Source organism: Electrophorus electricus, chromosome 7 (assembly GCF_013358815.1).
Source record: "Electrophorus electricus isolate fEleEle1 chromosome 7, fEleEle1.pri, whole genome shotgun sequence".
NCBI lineage: Eukaryota > Metazoa > Chordata > Actinopteri > Gymnotiformes > Gymnotidae > Electrophorus > Electrophorus electricus.
Genome location: NC_049541.1, coordinates 15,209,542 through 15,229,790, shown reverse-complemented (window position 1 = coordinate 15,229,790; position 20,249 = coordinate 15,209,542). Strand labels below are relative to the sequence as shown.

Genomic DNA, 20,249 nt, shown 5'->3' with positions numbered 1-20,249 from the left:
GAACATATAAACACAGAAGAAAGTTTTCCTCAGCAGCCACTCTTTTACTACAAAGGGATTCTTAGAACAACCTTCTGGCACACAGTCCCACTCTGCTTTCTCTCCAGTGAATCAGGGTCAAATGAGAGAGTAATTAAAACAGGTTTAGATGGGAGAATACTGGGAACAAGGAAGACAAAAGCCAGATGTGATTTGTCTTGAAAAGAAGCAGAGAACCCTTATGCCAAATGAGAGTGTTTGGCTCTTAAGAGAGTAACACCAGTCAGCTGTTCTGAGTATCTCTATGTCTGCATAATGTTTTTTGAAATAGGTAACCTTTACACATTTATTTATTTGTTACAGATTATGCATAACTGGTGTGACATGACTGTCAACTGAATGAGAAACATTATCTCATTTTATATTTATCAGATATATCAGATTATTGTAGATGACCAAATGATAGAAGTGCTAATGTTGTGGTCAGAATCAACTGTTTTATTGAATGCAGTGCAGCACACTGTGTTTATATAATTTATATATTTAGGTGCTTTATATTGTCTTTATTTGAGAAGGTATTTCTTCTTTTGCATGTATGAAAACATTTATCTCCTGTGCTCAGTAGTCATTTATTTATGGCACATTTTTCTCTTATTCTTAAAAACATGTGAGTTTACAGTTATAGTGAGCAAAATATTTTCAGCATTTCCATAAGCCATTAAGTAGATGCTTTCTTTTTTTTTCTCCCTTTTCATATGATCAATGAATCTATCTTAAGGTTTGGTTGCAACAGCACACCAACTGTGTATTAGCTATGGGTCCACCCTAGCCAGAGGATAGCTGTCTGATATGTTACCACCTGTAATTATATTCTTTAGCCTCAACCAGCTTCCTCTGGTGCATTTCCTAGACCAGAGAAAATATAAGACGGACCACAGACTACAGAGCCAAAAACCAAAAATACTCAAGCACTCATGAAAATTCAAAACGGAACGTTGCCCTTTGTTGTTGCAGCTGGAACCCTTGTCCCCACAACTTGTTTGTGAAAAATGGAACCGTTTAAAGAGTTGATTCCGATGAATGAATGTCAGATGGACTGGTTTACAGTGGCGGCGATCATGACGTCATTTTTAAAGGCGTAGACTGATAATGTTGCTTTATAAAAGAATATTGATGTAACGCTTTAACTGTCAGTACTGAACTATAAAAGGTAATATGTTAATTTCACAGTGGCTTTACGATTGTCAAAAATATTACTAAGTAAATATTAAGTAAACATTATGAACATTACAATTTACAACTCAAAATCACAAATGTACAAATAACTAGTGACTCGAAAAATAACAAACGAGAGTACGCGCAGTTAAACTTTTATTTTGAATTGTCGTTTTTCCATCTGTACAGAGATTGACGCAGCACATTCACGTTTGCTGTTATCGTTAGTTCTGAGAGCATGTTTAGCCAAATTTCCCTGCTCGATGAAATGTGCATGGGCAAGTTCACTGTGGAGCATCTCACTACTTTACAAACTGTGACGAAGGCTTTACGAGACGAACAGTTCAGGTGCGAACAACGTTTTCATGGCAAAGGAAGAACGTAGCCATGCCCAGTGCTGGTTTGTAAACTAGCTAGCTAATCGCTCCTTAACCTAGGTTGCGTTGGTGAGGGTCAGTGAGTTATCTAACGCCAGTTATAGTTATGTAGTTAGCTGTAACTTTATTGTTTTTTCTTTTTTTTTTCTTTTCAAGGTAGAATCTGTGAAGACGTCTGCTGTAGCCTGATAAAACTTGTTATTTTTGTCATGCCACCTTATCAAAGCAATATCACGTTTGAATCCAGTTTCGGGAGGTAGTAAGATGCCAGAGTAGTGACAAATCATTTCATTCTTGTCATCGCGATTATAGTAATTAGCACCGTTAAGTTCAGTTAAGGCATTAACGTTATCATAATACATAATACAGCTGGCTATAATTATTGAAAACTCTCACTAGATAATAATCTTCTGAAGCAAATGCGAGATTTATTGATTAGCCCTTGTTCATCCCCATTAACCACATTTAAAAAATCGTACGATTCTAACACAGACTTCATGTTACTGATACAAAATGCGTGTGCTGTCATTTGACATGACAATCCCGGTTTGTGTTCTCAGATTCAACGTTGAGAGGGGAGTCCTGGAGCGCCTCTTTGCAGTGCTTGTAAGGCTCTATGATGAGTTTCGAGGTTTGGACGAAGGACGGTCTGTGTCGTTGCGTCTTCAGCTTACAGCCGAGTGTTTCCGCGCTCACCGAAATGCCTGCGTGCAGTGTTCTCACAACCAGTGCCTTCTAAGGTAACTAACGTTTCCTAAGTAATAATAAGAAAATATGTAATTATTCAAGTGCTTTATTTGCTCTGAATATATAAATAATTTTCCCCAAATAGGGATCAAGGTTGTATTCAAGTATCATTAGGAATTTTGGGAACGCTTCTTAAGATAACGACAGGAGACCCTGATAACCTTTTTGACGGTAAGCCTCTTTGGTGAGATTTTAGTTGCTGAGTACTCTTGAGCCTTACCTGGCTAAATCAGCAGTGTGCTGTAGAATCATGTGATTTGTGTATACAGTACTGACATAGGGGTGTCTGTTGTATTGTAGTGTAGTCATAACAGCAGTCTCTGTCATCACAATCACTGTCCACACCTCTGTTTTGTCAGCAATACGATGTGGGATTCAGTTTCTCGGTAACATTGCTGTTGGGAACCACCTCTGCAAAGCTGATATTTGGGGCCATGCTTTTCCACACATGTTTTTGTGAGTGAATATATGCCAAAACTGATCATTCTTTGGAAGCCCTTAATAGCGAGACGGGTTCTGTATGAATGGTTCCCTGAATTAGGTCCTGTGTCCTTGCAGGGATCTCTTGGAGCTGTGTGATGAGAAGGCTACAGCGTATGCGTGCATGGTACTGCACACCTGTCTGGATGAAGACAAGACGGAGCAGCTGTGGACAGAGCCTCAGCACCTGAAGGTGGCGCTGAAGATCATGGAACTTTGCAGGACTGAACCTGACATCGACTGGCCGTATGTTGAGGTTCAGAGTGGAGGCGATCCTGCTAGTTACTAATGGGATTTTTGCATATAGGCAGCTGTTTTTGTGCCATAATAATTAATTCTCTCTTTGCACAGATTCAGTGTGTTAACTGTGAGAAGGGGACTTTATGCCCCTAAGAGCACAAAAGTGAAACTTTTTTATTGAGTTTGTTAGTTAGATTTCCCTTTGAGAAATGGACTGTGTTTTGCAGATTCTTGATTGCCACACAACACTTCTTCAGATCATCTGAGCTCACGAAGAGGATATATGCAGAGATGAATGACCAAGAAAGGCAAAGAACCCTTGCAAAATCCAACCTCTTGCAAAAACGTATTCTTTTGAATAATGTGTTCGGGCAGGGGGAATCTTGTCTCTATGGCTGCTCCAAGCTTTATCATTAGTAAAAACAAACACAAAAAACCCAACGTGGACCACCAACATCCACCCAATCAGGACAAGGCTGCCTGTTAAGCATGTTCTGCTTATTCAGCTGTGGAAAGAACATTGATGGGATTGGCTACATTCAGAAAAAACTAATCACTGATTATACCTTTAATCAGAAGCTCATATGGCCATTCTTCCACAGTATTGCAGCCATACAGACATATTTTTTAATTACTAACTAAATATATATTTACCAGTCATTTTATTAGAAAGTCCTGCCCTGTTCCTGTACTCATTGACCACTTTATTTGCACCTATCTTACAGATGCAATTTTAAATGTATAATTACAGACTGCAGCCCATCTGTTGCCATACATACTTTGCCAGCTAACCTCTACCCCATTCATCACTGGTCAGTTTCTGGCCACAGGACTACTGATTAGATATTTTGTGGGTGGCAGCTGCGACTCTGAAATAGCAGTGGCATAGCTGTGGATGGTACGTGTTTATTGGGCACAGCACTGGACCTGGGGTTTTTACACGCGTCAGTATCACGGCTGGGTTTACACTCAAAAATATCCGTTTAACAGTGGTTCTAAACTGGTCACTGATGGAAAAACTAGATGATAATTTGTGCATGGCAACAGATGGGCCAGATTATAACCAGGAATTTCTAATAATAATGTGGCTTGTTTTTGAATAAAGCAGCAGGCAAGTGTATATTAGCAAATTATAAGAACTGGGATTTGGGTGCGTTTATCTTTATTTCGAATTACGCTAGAGCCCACACAGAAATCAGTGTATTCGTTTGCTTTTTGGAAAAGGCTAACGTTACTGGAGCTGATTTTAGCCCAGCTTGGAGAAGGTAAAGAGGAGGACTGTCTGATTCCTCCAAGGACTGCCCAGATCCTGGCGTCCTACTTCCAGAACAGCTGCAAGTCAGTTCTCTCTCTCAGCTCTGCCTCCTCAGCTAATGACCAGGTAATTAGTTCAGTACTCAACAGACCAAAGAATGTTAATATGAATCAAGGTTTGAAAAAATTATTAAAGCTTTCAATGACTTCTTTATCGGTTCCTCTGTGAAGAAGGCCCTGGCAGTGGTCAGATTGCTGGATATTCTCTGTGAGATGACCTCTAAGACGAACTTTAGGACCCTGCAAGATCACCCAGACCTTCTCCAATCCACAGTTGGTAAATACATTAGAGTTGGTCAGCATAATGTTTGCTGTTTTTGTTTCCTTTTTCATATGGAATTTATGGATGGCAAACTCCACAAGCAAGTACTGTTTCTGTAACACTAGTGAATCCACATTTCATGTTTTACCTGTTTTCTTCAAATTGGTTTTCAGAATTTTGCAAGCAATGTTAAGACAAGCTCAAGTTCAGTGTGCAATATGTTTACAGTTGTTTTTAGATTTTTTTTTTGGTTCAGTGACCAAGTCAAATGTAAACCATTAGTTTGTTAATCAGCTTGCCTACTTCTGGCCATTTTGTGATGATTTTAATTAGCTGTCATTCAGACCACACATGAAATGTGGCCCGCTGCCAAGTTCTACCTCCCCCAGCAGCTAAATGCCTGGTGCACTTTTTACAGGCACTAAGGTCATTTTCTTCATGTGAACTCGTACCGTAGCTGGGGAGGCATTGGCAGTGATTGCTCTTTTTCTCATGATTTATATTTGTGTCTTTCACTACATCTAATAATTGCACACTTATTCATTCACTCACCCGCATACTCTGTCATTCACTTTTTTTTTATTCTATCTCTCTCTTTTAATCTTTTAAATGTTTCTCCCTATATTAGAGCTCTTAAAGGAAGTACATTTGCTCGGGAAAGCCAGTAAGAATGTGTTCAGTGCAGCCCAGGACTTCTCCCTCACAGAGCCAGGGGGCGCTGCCTCTCACCCTGCAGTCAGCTTCAAAGCACACCTCATTCGGCTGATCGGGAATCTGTGCCATGGCCATATGGCCAATAAGGACCAGGTACCCCCTACAGGAAGCACACCCATAACTTTAGGGGGCATGTTAGTTTAAAGGAATGTTTCATCAAAAAATTGCAACATGACTAACAATCAGTTAAAGTTTATGTTAACTAATTTGCATAATTTGCTCTTACTAGCTTTCAGTTGTCACCCTACAATTTCAGGGTGTAATGTTTCATTAAGTGAATATACAGAGACTAGATTTTGTTGAAATATAAAATCATCAGTGCATAGAATGTATGAATTTCAGTAGTTAAGTATTGTAGTTAAGGGATTTTTCTCTTGAATTGCTATCTACCACTCAGATTACTGATTACTACAAATTCTGATAATGTAAATAATTACAAAAAATGTTCACAATTGAAAAGGAGCTAGAAACAGGAAACATAAGACTTTGGTTCTGTGCTTTAAGATGAGCATGGAATGCTTTCAGTCTGCAGTAAGCTCAGTTATTGTGGCTCAGTCCCTTATGGACTGTTAGCTGCTAGGGTCCTCAGTGCAGGGTTTTTATCAGTGCAGGCTCTCTCCTTGAAAACTAATCTGGGGATTAGCATGTACTGATGAAGGCTCCAGAACCAATCTGAATCTCTTTGCTTGTATCACCTCTTGTCCCTTTCCTCGAGCAGATTTCCACTTTGTTCCCTTTCTCTCTTTTTAATGAACTCCATTATTAGTACCCCTCCTATAATGACGCCATTTGCACCCTTTCAGGTCTCTCATTCAGTAAGGTATGAACAGAAGCTCATACCAGCCCTGTTAAATGGGGTCAAGGGGTCAGAGGCCAAAAAACAATAGCAAGGAACCCAAAGATCACACGCTTGCCATTGGGCCACATAATCCCTTTGCTTGTAATGGCTGCTGTTCGCCAGTGAGTTCTGATTACTTGTCCTTGTGGCCACAGACATGGCTCTCTTCAGACATTTAACTAGAGTTTCACTTAATTTTTTTTTTTTTTTTAGCAAATTGTTTCTCTCCCACTCTTATGGCTGGTATACCTTACAACACAGTACACACAGGCTTGTAGTCATGTCATTTTTTTTTTTTCTAGAAATAAGGTGGTTTATGATCCACTACTGTGCTTCTTGAGTTGCAGTTAGCACATTGTTTAGCATCTCCTAAGATACAGTATGTGACAGGAATCACCACAGCCTGATGAGACTGCTCCAAACCAACTCCACCACAAGTGCTTCAGCTCCATGGAAAGTTGTCATGTCCTAACCATTCTGGCCTTGTTGGGATGGTGGATGGGGGGCAGATCAGAGTAACTGCTGTGCAAGGATCGTTAGTCGTCAGACGTGAAATGCCCTCACCATTTTTTCACCGTCTCTCTAGATCCGAGAGCTGGATGGAATAGCCCTCATCCTGGACTGCTGCAGCATCGACAGCAACAATCCATGTATCCTTGGTTGTGATTTCTCCTAGTCCTCTGTCACTGTGCCATTGTGGTCACTGTAATGAAGGCCTTCTGTCTTGGTAGAAGCTGCCACGAAAAATGCTAAGATATCGCTCGCAAAGGTGAAAATAGAACAGGGAAAAACAGCCCCTTAGCTTCCATTACTAATGGAGGGTTTACCACACAGTGTGATGGGAGATGAGTGATCGGTCTGTCAGGTTGAAAGTGTAGTTTTTATTGGCTGAGGCCCATGGCTGGGAGTTTGCCCTGCCAGAAACACACCCTCAAACAAATGGAAGATGTACTGTGATGTGAAGACGCATACCAGAGTTGAATCTGTTATTGTTTTCTTAGTCTCACACATTAGTCTTCCTGTGTGAAATATCTGGGACAAAATTGCCACTGAATCATTTAGCATTTTTATAGTATTGACTCAATAGTCAATTAGTTTGATCTTAATTGATGATAAGAACGCCTTATATATCACAGCCATGCTGCTGCAGTCTCTCTGGTTGGGGCTAGTTGTGCCGTGGCACTGGTTCAAAAGTTGTCCCATCCACCCATGTTACAACACGGGCTACCTGCCCTGTTCCCAGAAGACAGGTGGAGCTTGTGTCCTCCTGTGCACTGCTTTCTGCCCAGGATGTTGTCATGTTTGTTTTCTGTTGGTTTCTTGAGGGTGGGGTCATGTGTTGGTCATGTTTGTGTTATTCTAGGACAGGAGTCCCAAACCCCAGATCCTTGATATCTACCACCATGGAGAGGTTAGTTCCATCACACCTGGCGGTAATATTTAGATGCTTCTGAAGGCCTTGATGACCTGGATATGGTGTATTATGTTAGGGTTGGGACCAAACTCTACACACCAATTGATTTCCAGGATCAAAGATTAGCATTGCTTTCCTATGTCATGTGCAGAGGAAAAAGCACGTTGACATTTTTTCAATTTTACTATTTCATTTAATATACTTTAATATACACTTACAGGATTGAAAACAAAATAAAAAATATGAGATTTAGCACAATCTTAATTCTCTTATTTTGTACCATGCTTTCAGCACGCCTTCCATAGCATCTTTAGACAATTAGCAGGCTTTTGAAATAATTAGTTAACAGGAAAGCAACTATTTGTTTGGTTATTCTAATCCTTGACCCTCATTCCAGTCATAAGCCAATGGGCTGTCTTCGCTATCCGGAACATTCTAGAACATAACCTGGAGAACCAGAAGCTGGTGCAGGGCCTGAAGAGGCAGGGGGTGGCTGATGACTCCATGCTCAGGGAGATGGGTTTCCGTGTGGAGCAGAGGGACGGCAGCCTGCTCCTCAGACCTCTTAAAAAGGAAGAATGGCATGGAGACAACTAGGAATGTAGGTCTACCCCATTGTCCCATCCATCGAACTCCTCCTGCACTCTAAATTTTGCTCTGGAGATGGCTTAAGACATCCAATAGGTCTGTTGGCCGACAGAAAGAACAGGGGGCATTTTAATATCCAGTCCTTACTGAGAACCTGGATGTGTGTGGAGGAAGGGTAGGTCCCTTGTTTTGTGTTGTCAGCACAAGGGGAACGCAAAAGGGCTTTTCTTCAGGGACCCATGCTGAAGTCTGAGATGCCTTTAGTGGTCTTTGATTCTAGCTCCCACTCAATAGGATTCAAATCCTCTGAAACAAGGAGACCCATGTCTTCCTGGCTTTTCAGCCGCAAAAAAGACTCTAGTGACCAGTGGGGAATAGAGGTTAATCCCTAATCCAGTGAGTTTTATGGAGACCTGGGGCCTCCCAATCCATTAACACAACGGTTGATTCTCAATACTCGTGGGACTTGGTCCCCCCACCCTTTTTTGGCTTTGGTTTGTTCTTCAGGAACATTGCGTTTATTTACAGGGCTACCCAATCCTACTGCCATTCTCTTCTTAACAGCTTGATGAATACTTGCGTATCTGGCCAAGTGAAAGCCTGCAAGCTAAGCGGTGCTGCTTGCTCTCCGACTGCGTTGCATTCATTTCCAATTTAAACTACAGCACACTGAACCTCTCGCTAGGTGGGAGGACATGAGCCACCCCATCCTCTCCATGTGTCTGTCTGCTGACCCTTTCACCTGCAGGTCAGATCTGGCCCTGGTGCATCACACTAAGGTCATTCAGAACAGCAATATTAGCATGCAGGTTGGCATCTCATCCCCTTGTCCCACCCCGTCCCGGTTGGAATGAGCCGAGTTGTCCTGACACCTCTATAATTCCCAGGCCGCCGAGGCCTCTCCTCACACCGCACCACCCTGTTTTCTCTGCCTCATATTTTTTAAGGGCAGAATGTTTTGTGAAACAATTGTGGTTGACTTCCCCCCCCCCCCCCACCCCCACCCCCAATCCGTGCTATAATGCCAGAGGCTTATGCGGTTCCAGCACTCACCAGCTCAGACAGCTAACAAAACATGTCCCTTTTACTTCTGCATCGCTGGCTGGCTGCAATGCCTTTCACACACAGGAAGAGATCACTGAGAAAGGGGGACGAATGGAGCGGCGTGGCCAGCTGTGTCGGCGCTCGCAGAGCAGGGCGGACAGGACAGGAGAAGGCCGGTTAGAGCAGGACAGCCCTCCGCCGTGCTATGGCCGAGGCCAGCCAGCAGTCGGCCCCTAGAGCTTTGAATAAATGAACGACTGATGGACTGGCCCCTGCTGACCTGCCTGAAGAGTCATTGTTGTCCTGTTAAATAAAGCCTTTGATTCTTGAATGCTGATGTGTGGTTCTGATTACAGACAAAAATGCAGAAGAACAACATGAATGGTATTGCTGCGGTCTAATTATCCACAGATGGTTTGATTCATTTATTAACCTACTAATTTACTTTGCTGCCATTAAGAGTACAAGTATAACCAGGCTACAAAAGATTGAGATGAATTCATATCATACCTGAAATAGCAAGAAAATATGGGGAAGATTTAAAAAAAAAAATGTTGTATACACAATTACGTTGGAACAGAATTCAGCATATTTTGTGGTCCTCAAAGCTGTAAAGAAACAATGAAAATATAAAGAAAATAGTATTAATAATTACTCTCTTCTCAATATACATGACAGGGTGCCATATTTATTACATAAAAAAATATACTTTTACCAATTTGCCAGCCATAAAATGTGTATAAACAATTTTGAATAACAATAAAAGAAAATAGCTGTGTGCCCATGACCACCTTCAGCTGTGCGGTTGGGAATTCCACAGGCTCAGCCAGAACAGTGCTGGCTGAGGGGCTCCTGTACAAGCAGGCCAGTGGTGTGGAATCCCATGGCTCTGAAATGCGTGAGAAACCTCTGTGCACTTTCATATCCACAGGCTTCCTTAATGGCTTGTGTTTGACTCCCACACACGTTACACCATAAGGTGGACAGACAAACCATACCACCTCTGTGCCACACTGGTGTTGTGATATGGTATGGCAAATTTTTTTTTTTGTTGTTTTTGATTGTTTCAGCTTTAATCACTCCCACAAGGGAATGTATTTTGGTTGCGAGGACGACAAATCAGACTGTCACCACCACCACCACCATACGAATCGCCAGAATATTCACTGACTGCTTGATATCTAGTCCAGTTGGCTGTGGATGAAGTAGGTCTGTTTTCTATCAGAGAGCTACATAGGAAAAGCAGAGAAGAGAAATACTTGCCTGATGCAGCGAACTCTGAGTCTGACACGCCTGGTTTCTTTGTCTGCTGTGGTGTAGAATGAGATACGGAAATACAACAGCAACATATCAGTAGCAATCATTTTCAGAGTTGTAAAAGAAAAATTGCCTCAACAGGGTCTGTATGAGACATTTATGCACTAACACTTTTCTTTCCAAAGGACAAGAAATAGAAAGGCAGTCATTTTCAGTGTTCAAACAGATACAGTGTGACCTGAACATTTGAAGTGTTCCAGCATTTTATGCAGAAAATGGCCTCCTCCTGCTACCCAGCTTTCCACATAGCATTTGGCAACTTTTTTTTGGGATGTTCATTGTTTTCTCGTCCCTTTTGTCAGTTTCTGCTCCTGGCATAGTGGCGTGTCGATCTGACAATACTGTCAGCAGTAAGTATTGGGTCCCTAAGAAAAGCTCTTCCTTGAGTCTCAGAAGACTCAGGAACTTCCAGATCTCTGTCATTGTACATGCTCCCATTGTTTTCCCACATACGGCATAAAATCCTTCTAGGAGTCCGATTACAATCAGTGCATATTTGTATTTCACTAAAGAATCTTTTTTACTTTTGTGCCCTTCCCCCATTAAAGAGTGCCCGATGTGCAAAACTGAAATAGCAAGGTGATTCCCAGTTCCAATCCTGCCTCCCGGCGCTTCCTTTCCAGTAGCCTACACCTGACCCTCATTTGCAGGTGAACACCTGCATGTTCTCACTGCACGTGTTGCACTTGACGAAGCAGCACCACTGGAACTTGCAGTTGCACTGCCACACGCGTGTGTCCTGGCGCGTGTCGTGCCCCCGGCCGCAGCACATGAGGTGGCAGGCGTCGGTGTGCGGCGACGTGTGGTTGCAGAAGCGACCCCGCGTGCCCGCGCTGCCCGTGGCCACGTCCTCCTCGCAGTAGTTGGGCGAGCGCTCCAGGTACACCAGGTCCATCTCGGTGGGCTTGATGTAGCCGTGTGACTGCTTGAGCCGCAGGAAGGAAGGCTGACGGAGGCGTGTGGCCCGCACCACCTCCACCTGCAGGGCGGTGCCGTAGCGCTCCTTCAGAGCGTAGCCCACCTCCCGGAACTTAGGCAGTGTTGTCCAGCAGGTCTTGGTGGTGCAGGAGCCCGACACGCCATGGCACTTGCACTCCAGCTTCATGCGCTCCTCCAGGACCTGCGGAGGCGGAGATGCAAGCGTGTGCGCTGTTACCGAGCGACACTGGACACATCCGGCCCACAGGACCATAGGTCTGTGCCTGTCGGCTTGTTCCTCACTACAGCACAACCAACTTCACCCATTAGATATGTGGAGACGAATTGAATGTGCTGGAGCAAATGTGTTGAATTGTGGTCATCAGGCACCACAGTTGAGGGATACAGCTAAGTGAAAGGCCAGCTGATGGAAAGGCCCTTCAGCTGCAAAATGAATTTTCAATAGTAGCTAAATTATTATGCTGATTTTGTGGTCAGCTTGGCCAGCAACCTCCTTTTTACATTTCTTATAAGGAGTTGTTTCTTTTTTTTAAAGATCATTTAAATCTTTATGATGCAAAGATATTTCTTTTATATAAACAAAAAATGTATTGTTAATGTCTTGGAATTTGACACTGAAAATTATTTCATCAGATTTGACATTTGTGGCATTAACAAGTTCAGGCAGCTGAATGGTGGAGGAAATTCTTGACATTCTGCTTTTGACTCTCTTCAGCAATATGAACCAAAACCTATTATTCAATAGATTCTGTGCAATGCCTCAATAGGTTTTGCCAGCTATATGTCAGATCTGAGAGGGAAAATTAGATTTTTGCCAAAACATACCCTGTAATTTTCACTACCTTCCGAAGGGCCACATCAAAGAACAAGAAAAATGTCCATGACTCAAGTAACCATTTGTGTATACTATTACATTTGAGTTAAATGTGGATCTGTTTGTGTTTTTTGATGTGTTACCCATATGTTTTGCTGACTTTTGACTTAACTATTTCATTTAATGTTCACATTGTGTCTGAAAAAAAAGGTATTGAAAATTTGGTCTAAATGATCAAATCCTTTTTTTAATAGATGCATATATATATATATATATAAAAAAACAGTTTGCGTATATAAAAATAGTGACACAATTTTTCCACTTTCCCCGTAAACCACATCTCTTAAACGGGAGGTTTCCATTTCTCCCAACATCATTTATTTATTTAATACAAACCAAAAAAAAAACCAACAATAAATGATGTGACTGCTCAGACAGGGTCTGAGCCAGTCCTGTTTTGGCTATGCATGGACAATGCAATCAAGCGACAGAAGGGAAGAGAAAGAGCCTAGCAATAATATCCTCCATCCTGACTTAATTCACTGTAATTCAGAGAGCGGGGCTGTGCTGGCAGTCCTCCAGCTAGCTGCCATGGCTTGGGCTGCCCTCTGCATTCCCGTCCCACCCGGCCAAAGCCGAGTCCACAGCCAGCTCCTCAGGCCTTGCACTTCCCCTTAGAGGTGGACATTGTGTGCTCAGGGAGCTTCTCTTGTCTGCCCCCGAAGAGACGGGTGGAAGTTGGAAACAGGAGTCAGGTCAGGTGAGACTAATTGAGAGTGGAACCTTTCTATAATGGATAACTATTTGGTTTAATCATATACTGTGTGAACCTGGAGGACCTAGAAGAGCAGCTCCAGAAAATGACTTTTGCAGTGATACATGAAATCCATGTCTCCAGAGAGTTGCATGCCTATTTGGTGCTGTTAATAACACTAATTACATAATGTGTTATTACACTTTAAACATTGTATGTTTGCCTTCACTCCCCAATTAAGTCAGTTCCCAGTATAACAGGCATGCACCCTAATATAAAGTAGTAACATCAGTGTGAACATGCAAGACCTGCCCACACCTTCTTCTCAAAAAATGCAGGAGAACTGACTGGCAGACTCCATCATATGACTATGTGCTCATCCAATTGGCTTGCACGTTACCCACTAATAAGTGGGGAAAAAGGCCCCTGCCATAGTATTCCCTGCCAGTCAGAATATGACATTTGGTGGTGTTTGGGAGCTCCAGCTGCAGATGGGGCGTGGTGCATCCGGAGCTCATATCCCTGCTTTAGAGCATGGCTCCAAATAACTCGACTGCGCTTTTATCTGCTGTACCCTTGAAGATGTCACCACTGAAATTACCTTTCGGCCTGCCTCGTTGTTGTGCAGGTTCATCAGCCTCCGGGCGTTTTTTTTAACCTCGCGCGCGTCTACGAAGCGCCTGGAGAGCTCGACACCGTACTTGACGTCAGTAGAGCAGCCACCCCACCTCCAGCCCTCCTGCTGGTCATGGTAGCCCTGCTTCTCTCCGTCACAGCCACAGTGGCTCAGGTTGCCATGGCTGCAGGCAGCGGCGACAGCATGGGCCACCCCTGCCGCTGTGATGGCATAGGTGAACGCTGCCTCCTTGCTGCCTAGGGAGAGGGGAGAGGGGCTTCCGTTATTTGAACCAAGTGCAGCTTCCACAGGCTCAGTTCTGTGGCAGGGATGGAAATGTCGGCTGACCTATGCAACCGTAATGCTTAAAAAAAAAAAAAAGCACTGCCCAGAACTTACGTTTGGGTCAGTATGTGACGGTGTGTGCCAGGTGTGTTCAGGCGGACTGTTTGGCTGAAGTGCCGGTGGGGTGATCCCCTGCCACAGTCATCTGTTCACTCTGGTTTCTCTCCTGACAACACACTTGAACTAATGCTTAATGCTTATTAGATTGCTGTAAACTGTCATTTTGGTGAAGCGGAGGAAATATGTGCGGTATCCCAAACAGTTTCGGGTTCTGAGCAATAAATTAAAGAGCCCATGTCTAAACTTCTAAACTGAAGTATGATCATATGGAGCAGCACGCGCTCACTCACAGTTTCCATGTGCAGGAGGAAGTGGGGAGACAAAGCTGACCCCTGCTGGTGGCACCAAGCCCTCACCACTGACCACTGAAGGCTATGGGAGACCAGGAGCCTTAAATTGTCCAATAAGATCTGCTTTGTTACAAATACATCTACTAATCTACTAAATCTAATAATCTGCATAGTATTTTTGAGCCAATCCAATAAATACATACTGTTTTCTCATCTTGATATCATATTTAGAGAAATATGTGTGTGTTATCCAGTCAATGTTTCAAATAATCCTTTTTGTCTAATATAAATATGTATTGAACTGCAGTCCCTGGCCAAAGCCCAAATGTACTGACAGCACTGGGCCCAGCCCAGTGTGACCTAATGATATGCAGTTTTCTATTCAAATATGTTGCCAGAAAATATATTTAACTCTGCCCCTGGGACCCTCTGCTTTTATAATAGATTTATGTAAACTAATTGAAGAGGAAATAAATAAATTGCAGTTGTTTGCTGTGAGTGAAACAGAGCAGAACAGACATGCTGGCTCTTGTTGCACTTGAAAGCCCAGTTGTTAATGCATTGTGCCGATGTTCATGTCAGCCTCCTGAGCTCCATCTGAAGGGACGCATCTTCTCACTGGTCATCAGTGGAACTCAGTGGGGAATTTCCTCCTCAGCCAGCCACAAGTCTATCCTTAGAGAGCATAGTTTTAAAGCTGATTGTCCAGTAATGCATACCCACTTTAACAGATTAATTTAAACTGGGATTCGTGTGGGACAATGCATTCGGGCACCTCTGCTGGCCAGAAGGATTATGAAACAACAGTCAAAAATGACAGGACACCAGTAGTCAAGAGAACTTGGTTATGATCTGTGCACTATTAAGGCCAATAATTTGATGTGTTGCTGCTACCACCATCTACAGTAGAATAATGGCAATAATAGATTGATCTGAGATGACAATATAAACTACTGTATAGTCAGTGAATTTAAGGAATCCATTACGATTGCAGTCTCAAAACTGGCCTAAATGGGTGGCATTGAAAACTATAGGAATGTTCTGTCCTGCTTCACATAACACTACACAGCATATCAACTACTAATCAGCGAGCGGAAGAATGAACACACACACACTATATTATATATATATATATATATATATATATATATATATATATATATATATATATATATATATATATATATATATAAACACAGCACATTTAGGGGGGGAATCATAATGTGAATGTTTAAATACTAACAAAGTAAAGAACCAGAATTACAATAAGCTAGCAATTGAAAACTGGCATTAGGAAGGAACCCCGTGTGCAACTCGGGCGGGTGAGGGTTTGGGGTGTCATGTCCAGTCATAGCAAAGCCTGCAGCAAACAACATCCCAGCTGAGAAACAGGCCTGCCTAATTAAACAAAAGAAATAAAAGCAAACCAACACCTAAAGGAGTGATTGTTACCAGGGCCATGGGATTAAATGCAGCCTCATACCACACTTTGACCGAAACAAAACATTTTTAACTGAAAGATCATTCATTTGAGTGTACTACATTAAAAGCCACATTTCTGAGATATAAACCTCAGAATCCACCAAATGTGAACCCTAGAAACCATAGTGTAGGTCCTCAGTTTGAGGTTTACTACATTGGACTCATGTCTGTGTGTGTGTGTGTGTGTGTGTGTGAGATGCCGGAACAGACTTTTCACAGCAATTTCATTGCTTGCTGGTGGGAGAAGGAAATTTGCTTTCATTCATAGACCGAATGTAGCCACCCACAGCAATTAAAGACAGATTCTCCCATGGTTAACCTTGTTTCATCTCCTCCCTTGTCTTACAGACTGAGCCACCACAGAAACGGCACATTTGGTGGCCATACCCAGCAACGCTGAGCGTATCCATTGACCCGTGTAAACACACACACACACACACACACACACACACACACACACACACACACACAAGCAGGGAGTGATCATGGCCATGAAGCCTGTGTGAGGCCGAGCTACTGACCAACTCGCAGCTCTTGTCCGAAGACGGTCTTCTCGCCGAGGGCGGAGCAGTTCCAGCGGCCATAGCGGAACTGGTACTGGCATTCATTGATGCCCATCTGAGCGCCTTCGCCGATGACGATGATGGCGTCAGGGCGGCTCTGGCAGATGGCTCGCTGTCGGGGAGCCAGGCCGGGGATCTTGTTGCAGATGATGTTTGCACCCAGAGCCACCACGGAGGACAGAGCCCTGTAGAGGCGAGCATAGCAGAGTACACACACACATACACACATCAGCCATGGACCACAACTAAACACATAGGTCATTCCCTCCTCTGCTTTTTTTTTTGTCCTGTTGGATTAAATTACCACACAGGATGATTCAACCAAGTCCCGTAAACCTCTGTTTTACCAAAAGGGCTTGACCTGGTTTTTCTTTACATTTCTATATAAAGCACCCTTCCAGGATCCCTATGTATTATAAGATTTTAAAGAAATTTTACAGAATTTGAGGTCTTATGCTTCATTTATTTAAAACTGATATGTGATTCAAGGCTTTAGCTGGTTCTCAGTAGTTTAACTTGACCAAATGTATGTAGGTAGAAAATGCTGCCATTCACGATTCACTGTTTCCATGGCTGAAAATGTGATGTTAAAGGCAGAAGTCAAAGCCGTTTGTCTTCCAATCTATTCCATTCTTAAGTGATTACCAAACACCAGTGCAATTTATTTGGTACAAATCTATAAATGTGTTAGGCAGTAACATTCAGGCATTTAACACCTAATAGTGTCAGGCATGCAGCATACTAGAACATGCTGCGTTCTCTTGTTTGAGGTTCTTGTAACTGAGGCTTTAATTCTGGTTGAATGATTAGAGTAAGCATGTTGTACAATAACAGCCCAGCTGGCTAAATTCAAAGTGGAGACCACAGTGACTTATGGACATAGTTGTAAGAAGGAATCATTACATGTAGGCCATCATGGATAAGTTCGGAGGCTTTAAAAATAAATGTTTAATACTAAGTAAATATGTAACAAAATGTAATGAAGGCAATGCTGAAACGTTAGATAGACTATTCCTTACTTAAAAACCACTTCTGAAACAGTAATCATGCACGTCATCTATTTTAAGCATCAGGTCTGTGGTCGGCAAGAGAGATTTCAATACATGGTTTTCTAATTTCCCAATAGATGGACACTATTAAAACACGCCTGGGGCCTCAACTCCTTCGATACAATTAGAAACCCCTCTATTCTGGCTTTGGTAGAGCAAGTATTTCCTTTTTCCACATGCGGTTTTTCAGTTACGACCTCTGAGATGTTGTTATTGATGCCATAATGTGTTATTCTCACTCACTTTGTTAAAGTATCTGGCAGGTAATTTCATCATGTTTGCGTGAGATGTATTCCTCCCGGTATAATAAAACAAACTGGGAAGTGGGTATGGCCTCCTGCTCCATTAGCGAAACGAAACAGTGGAATACGTAGGCCTGCAGTGTCTAATTTTGCCAATCGGAAAAATAGATGGAGCTGTTTGAGGTTAAATGACTCTTTTCCATTGTATAGTACTGTTTCAAGTTTAAGGATTCAGCGTGTCTATTTTGTTATAGGACAGTGCCCGCCTGTAAAAATTTAAACAGTCCATGCACAATTGATCACTTCTTAAAAATAATAACAAGAATCCATGCTATATTACCAACTCCTTGTTGTATTAACCACTTTCTCAATTACTCCCATCGCAAACGAATTATTTTTAGCGCTTTCTCTCTGCAGTAACCTAGACTGGCATTGCACACGCGCAAAACGCGTCGCTTAATGTCATGCAGGTGCATCGAATAATAAACCTGCCGAAACTGTGACCAATCACACGACTGCTATGACTCAGACTCCTTATACTAACGCACCTGCTGCGCGCCACAATAAACAGTGTGATCTACAAATCAAAGTTAAACTCATCAGATGCGGGATGATGCACAAACTAAAGCACATTTCCTTTAAAAAAAAAACAAAACAAGCAACGTTTGAGAAAAGCAGCGTTGCAAACCCACAGGTAGCTGCCGCTCGTGAGGATGAGGAAGATCTGCGGGTAGTAGACTGACAGCAGAGCATCGCAAGATGAGATGACGCGCATGGTGACATTGAATAAAATCGCCGCTGTCTGCTTTAGCGAAGCAAAGAAATAAACATGTAATTCCTTCTAGATTTCAAAGTTTGTGGCAGCAGACGCGCCGTGTTCCTCGTGCTGGTCGATGGAGCTCCTGCCGTTACGCTGCTCCACGCTTTCCGGACCTTGCGTTAGCTGCGGGCGCGGAGACAGGATCCGTCATCTCTTGGCTATAGGAGCTGTTTTAGTGAGGTCCCGGACGTGGAGTACTAGTGATTTGGGGATTTCGGGTTGCATAGAAGTGCCTGTCTTGTCTCATTGCTTTGCCATTGGCAGAGGGGGGACATTTTCATCCGCCCACCTTTGTGGTACGCTTGTTTGAACAGGACCGCTGGGTGGCATTCCCCTCCCTTTGGGGCCAGGTTGGATTAATGAATCGTTCATAGGCTTACTGGCTATAGCTTATTTCAAAGATAAATGAAGATGACCGTATTTATTACTGCTTTAAGATTTCACTGGATCTCCAGTTCTTTGGTCGCATTTTTATTAGGCACTCTTTAGTCTCGTCTATTCCAGATCATTATGTAGAGCAGTAATTGCATGTAGATTCACGTATACAGGCCTTATATAACACACACACCCCCCCCCCCCCCCCCCCGGAAAAAAAAAAAAAAAAAAAACCTAAACATGCAATCCTGTCACTAAATGATGCATGCAGAATCTGTCGTCACATTGGGAGATGGAACTAGTTCACTAACCGAGAATAAATGGTCTGATAGTGCCGTGTTGTGGAAGGAGCACTGAGACCTGCGGGGCATCTTTAGCAACATAACATTTCATTGACTGACTTGGCTACTCATTCACACTTAATTTATCTCTAATTTGGCCGTGCAGCACACGAATAAATTAAATATTCATCCTTACCAGGCCTGCAGTTTTTTTTTCTCTTTCATTTCCATTTAGTTTAATCTCGCACAATTTTTTAAACATGCTTTGTGGTTACAGTTTTCACTGTTCCTTAGATTTAACTCTCCCTTTGTATCTGAATGTGAACGTGCTCCCCCTGGTGGTAGGATGTTGTAGTTGCAAGTTTTTCAGACCGCCAGAGATTCCAGACCGTGGCTCAAAAGTTAGCCCTCTCTCTCTCTCAGCAGTATTGCTTGGGCTTCAGAATGTATCTACAAATTAACTGTAGTGAACATTCCACTTTCAGTGCGGGGTGAAGGTTGAAAAATCAAAGTAAACATATTTAACATGTCTCTTAAAGATACTGTTTGCAAATACTGGCTTGTTTGCCCTGAAACAGATGCCATGAGGGGATTGTAGGCGGAGGTGGCCCTGTGGAATATCATAAAGCTTCAAAGGGTGGACACGTTTATGAGTCTTTCTCTCTCATTCTAACATTGAGATCAAAGGGCACTCAGCAGTGGCGTTGTCTTCAGGGGATGTTTCCACTAGACATCAATGCAATGCAAAATCCAGCAGTCTACAGCAAATGGAGCACATTAGGTTTTCTGCTCCTATTATAGCAATTAGCCTGTGCTTCATGCATTTTTCCCCTCAGGTACTCTCACTCATCAGGGTCTTAATTATATTATGGGAGTGCCTACAGTTGAGCTGCTGGTACAGACAATATTCCTTGCGGGCATTATGAACTAAAAGGCTTATAAACAATGTTTCTGACAATTCCATTGCGCTATAAAACATTATAGCCAAGAGAATGTTCTGGAAGATCTTTGAAGAGAAAGAGAGAGAAATATCATCAATTGCATTTGTTAGCTGGTGTATTTGGCATCAGATCTCTCAAACCCACAACTG

The 20,249-nt window shown here is 42.7% G+C and overlaps 2 protein-coding genes across 6 annotated transcripts; one reads left to right on the top strand and one right to left on the bottom strand.

Annotated features, from left to right (window-relative positions):
• The first annotated feature begins 1,380 nt into the window (after positions 1–1,380).
• On the top strand, positions 1,381–16,352 carry atxn10 (ataxin 10). Of its 4 annotated transcripts, none has more exons than XM_035528108.1 (12): positions 1,381–1,542; positions 2,132–2,311; positions 2,404–2,489; positions 2,678–2,774; positions 2,877–3,044; positions 3,266–3,346; positions 4,263–4,419; positions 4,524–4,629; positions 5,243–5,421; positions 6,753–6,816; positions 7,978–8,181; positions 16,178–16,352. In XM_035528108.1, the coding sequence occupies exons 1-11, from the start codon at positions 1,433–1,435 to the stop codon at positions 8,175–8,177; spliced, it is 1,428 nt and encodes a 475-aa protein (XP_035384001.1). In that variant the 5' UTR covers positions 1,381–1,432; the 3' UTR covers positions 8,178–8,181; positions 16,178–16,352. The 4 variants fall into 4 exon arrangements, with proteins under 4 accessions (XP_035384001.1, XP_035384002.1, XP_026858014.2 ...); XM_035528109.1 differs by lacking the exon at positions 16,178–16,352 and adding an exon at positions 14,363–14,764; XM_027002213.2 differs by lacking the exon at positions 16,178–16,352 and adding an exon at positions 9,297–9,543.
• Positions 10,429–19,017, bottom strand: wnt7ba (wingless-type MMTV integration site family, member 7Ba). 2 transcript variants are annotated; one of them, XR_004776308.1, is made up of 5 exons: positions 18,376–19,017; positions 16,351–16,577; positions 13,638–13,909; positions 10,708–11,649; positions 10,485–10,518 (listed from the first exon to the last, which is right to left on the bottom strand). XR_004776308.1 is itself a non-coding variant. In XM_035528110.1 (4 exons), the coding sequence occupies exons 1-4, from the start codon at positions 18,456–18,458 to the stop codon at positions 11,170–11,172; spliced, it is 1,062 nt and encodes a 353-aa protein (XP_035384003.1). In that variant the 5' UTR covers positions 18,459–19,017; the 3' UTR covers positions 10,429–11,169. The 2 variants fall into 2 exon arrangements, 1 of the variants encoding a protein (XP_035384003.1); XM_035528110.1 differs by having other exon boundaries at positions 10,429–11,649.
• Positions 19,018–20,249: the final 1,232 nt, after the last annotated feature.

What these genes read in the sequence shown, in the direction of transcription:
- wnt7ba (XM_035528110.1), bottom strand. Translation starts at nt 18,458, where the DNA reads ATGCGCGTCATCTCATCTTGCGATGCTCTGCTGTCAGTCTACTACCCG. An exon ending in CTCACGAGCGGCAGCTACCT is followed by an intron (nt 16,578 to 18,375) that starts GTGGGTTTGCAA and finishes TCGCCTCTACAG; the next exon opens with GGCTCTGTCCTCCGTGGTGG. An exon ending in CGGACAAGAGCTGCGAGTTG is followed by an intron (nt 13,910 to 16,350) that starts GTCAGTAGCTCG and finishes CCCTCTCCCTAG; the next exon opens with GCAGCAAGGAGGCAGCGTTC.
- atxn10 (XM_035528108.1), top strand. Translation starts at nt 1,433, where the DNA reads ATGTTTAGCCAAATTTCCCTGCTCGATGAAATGTGCATGGGCAAGTTC. An exon ending in TTACGAGACGAACAGTTCAG is followed by an intron (nt 1,543 to 2,131) that starts GTGCGAACAACG and finishes TTGTGTTCTCAG; the next exon opens with ATTCAACGTTGAGAGGGGAG. An exon ending in ATATGGCCAATAAGGACCAG is followed by an intron (nt 5,422 to 6,752) that starts GTACCCCCTACA and finishes CCGTCTCTCTAG; the next exon opens with ATCCGAGAGCTGGATGGAAT.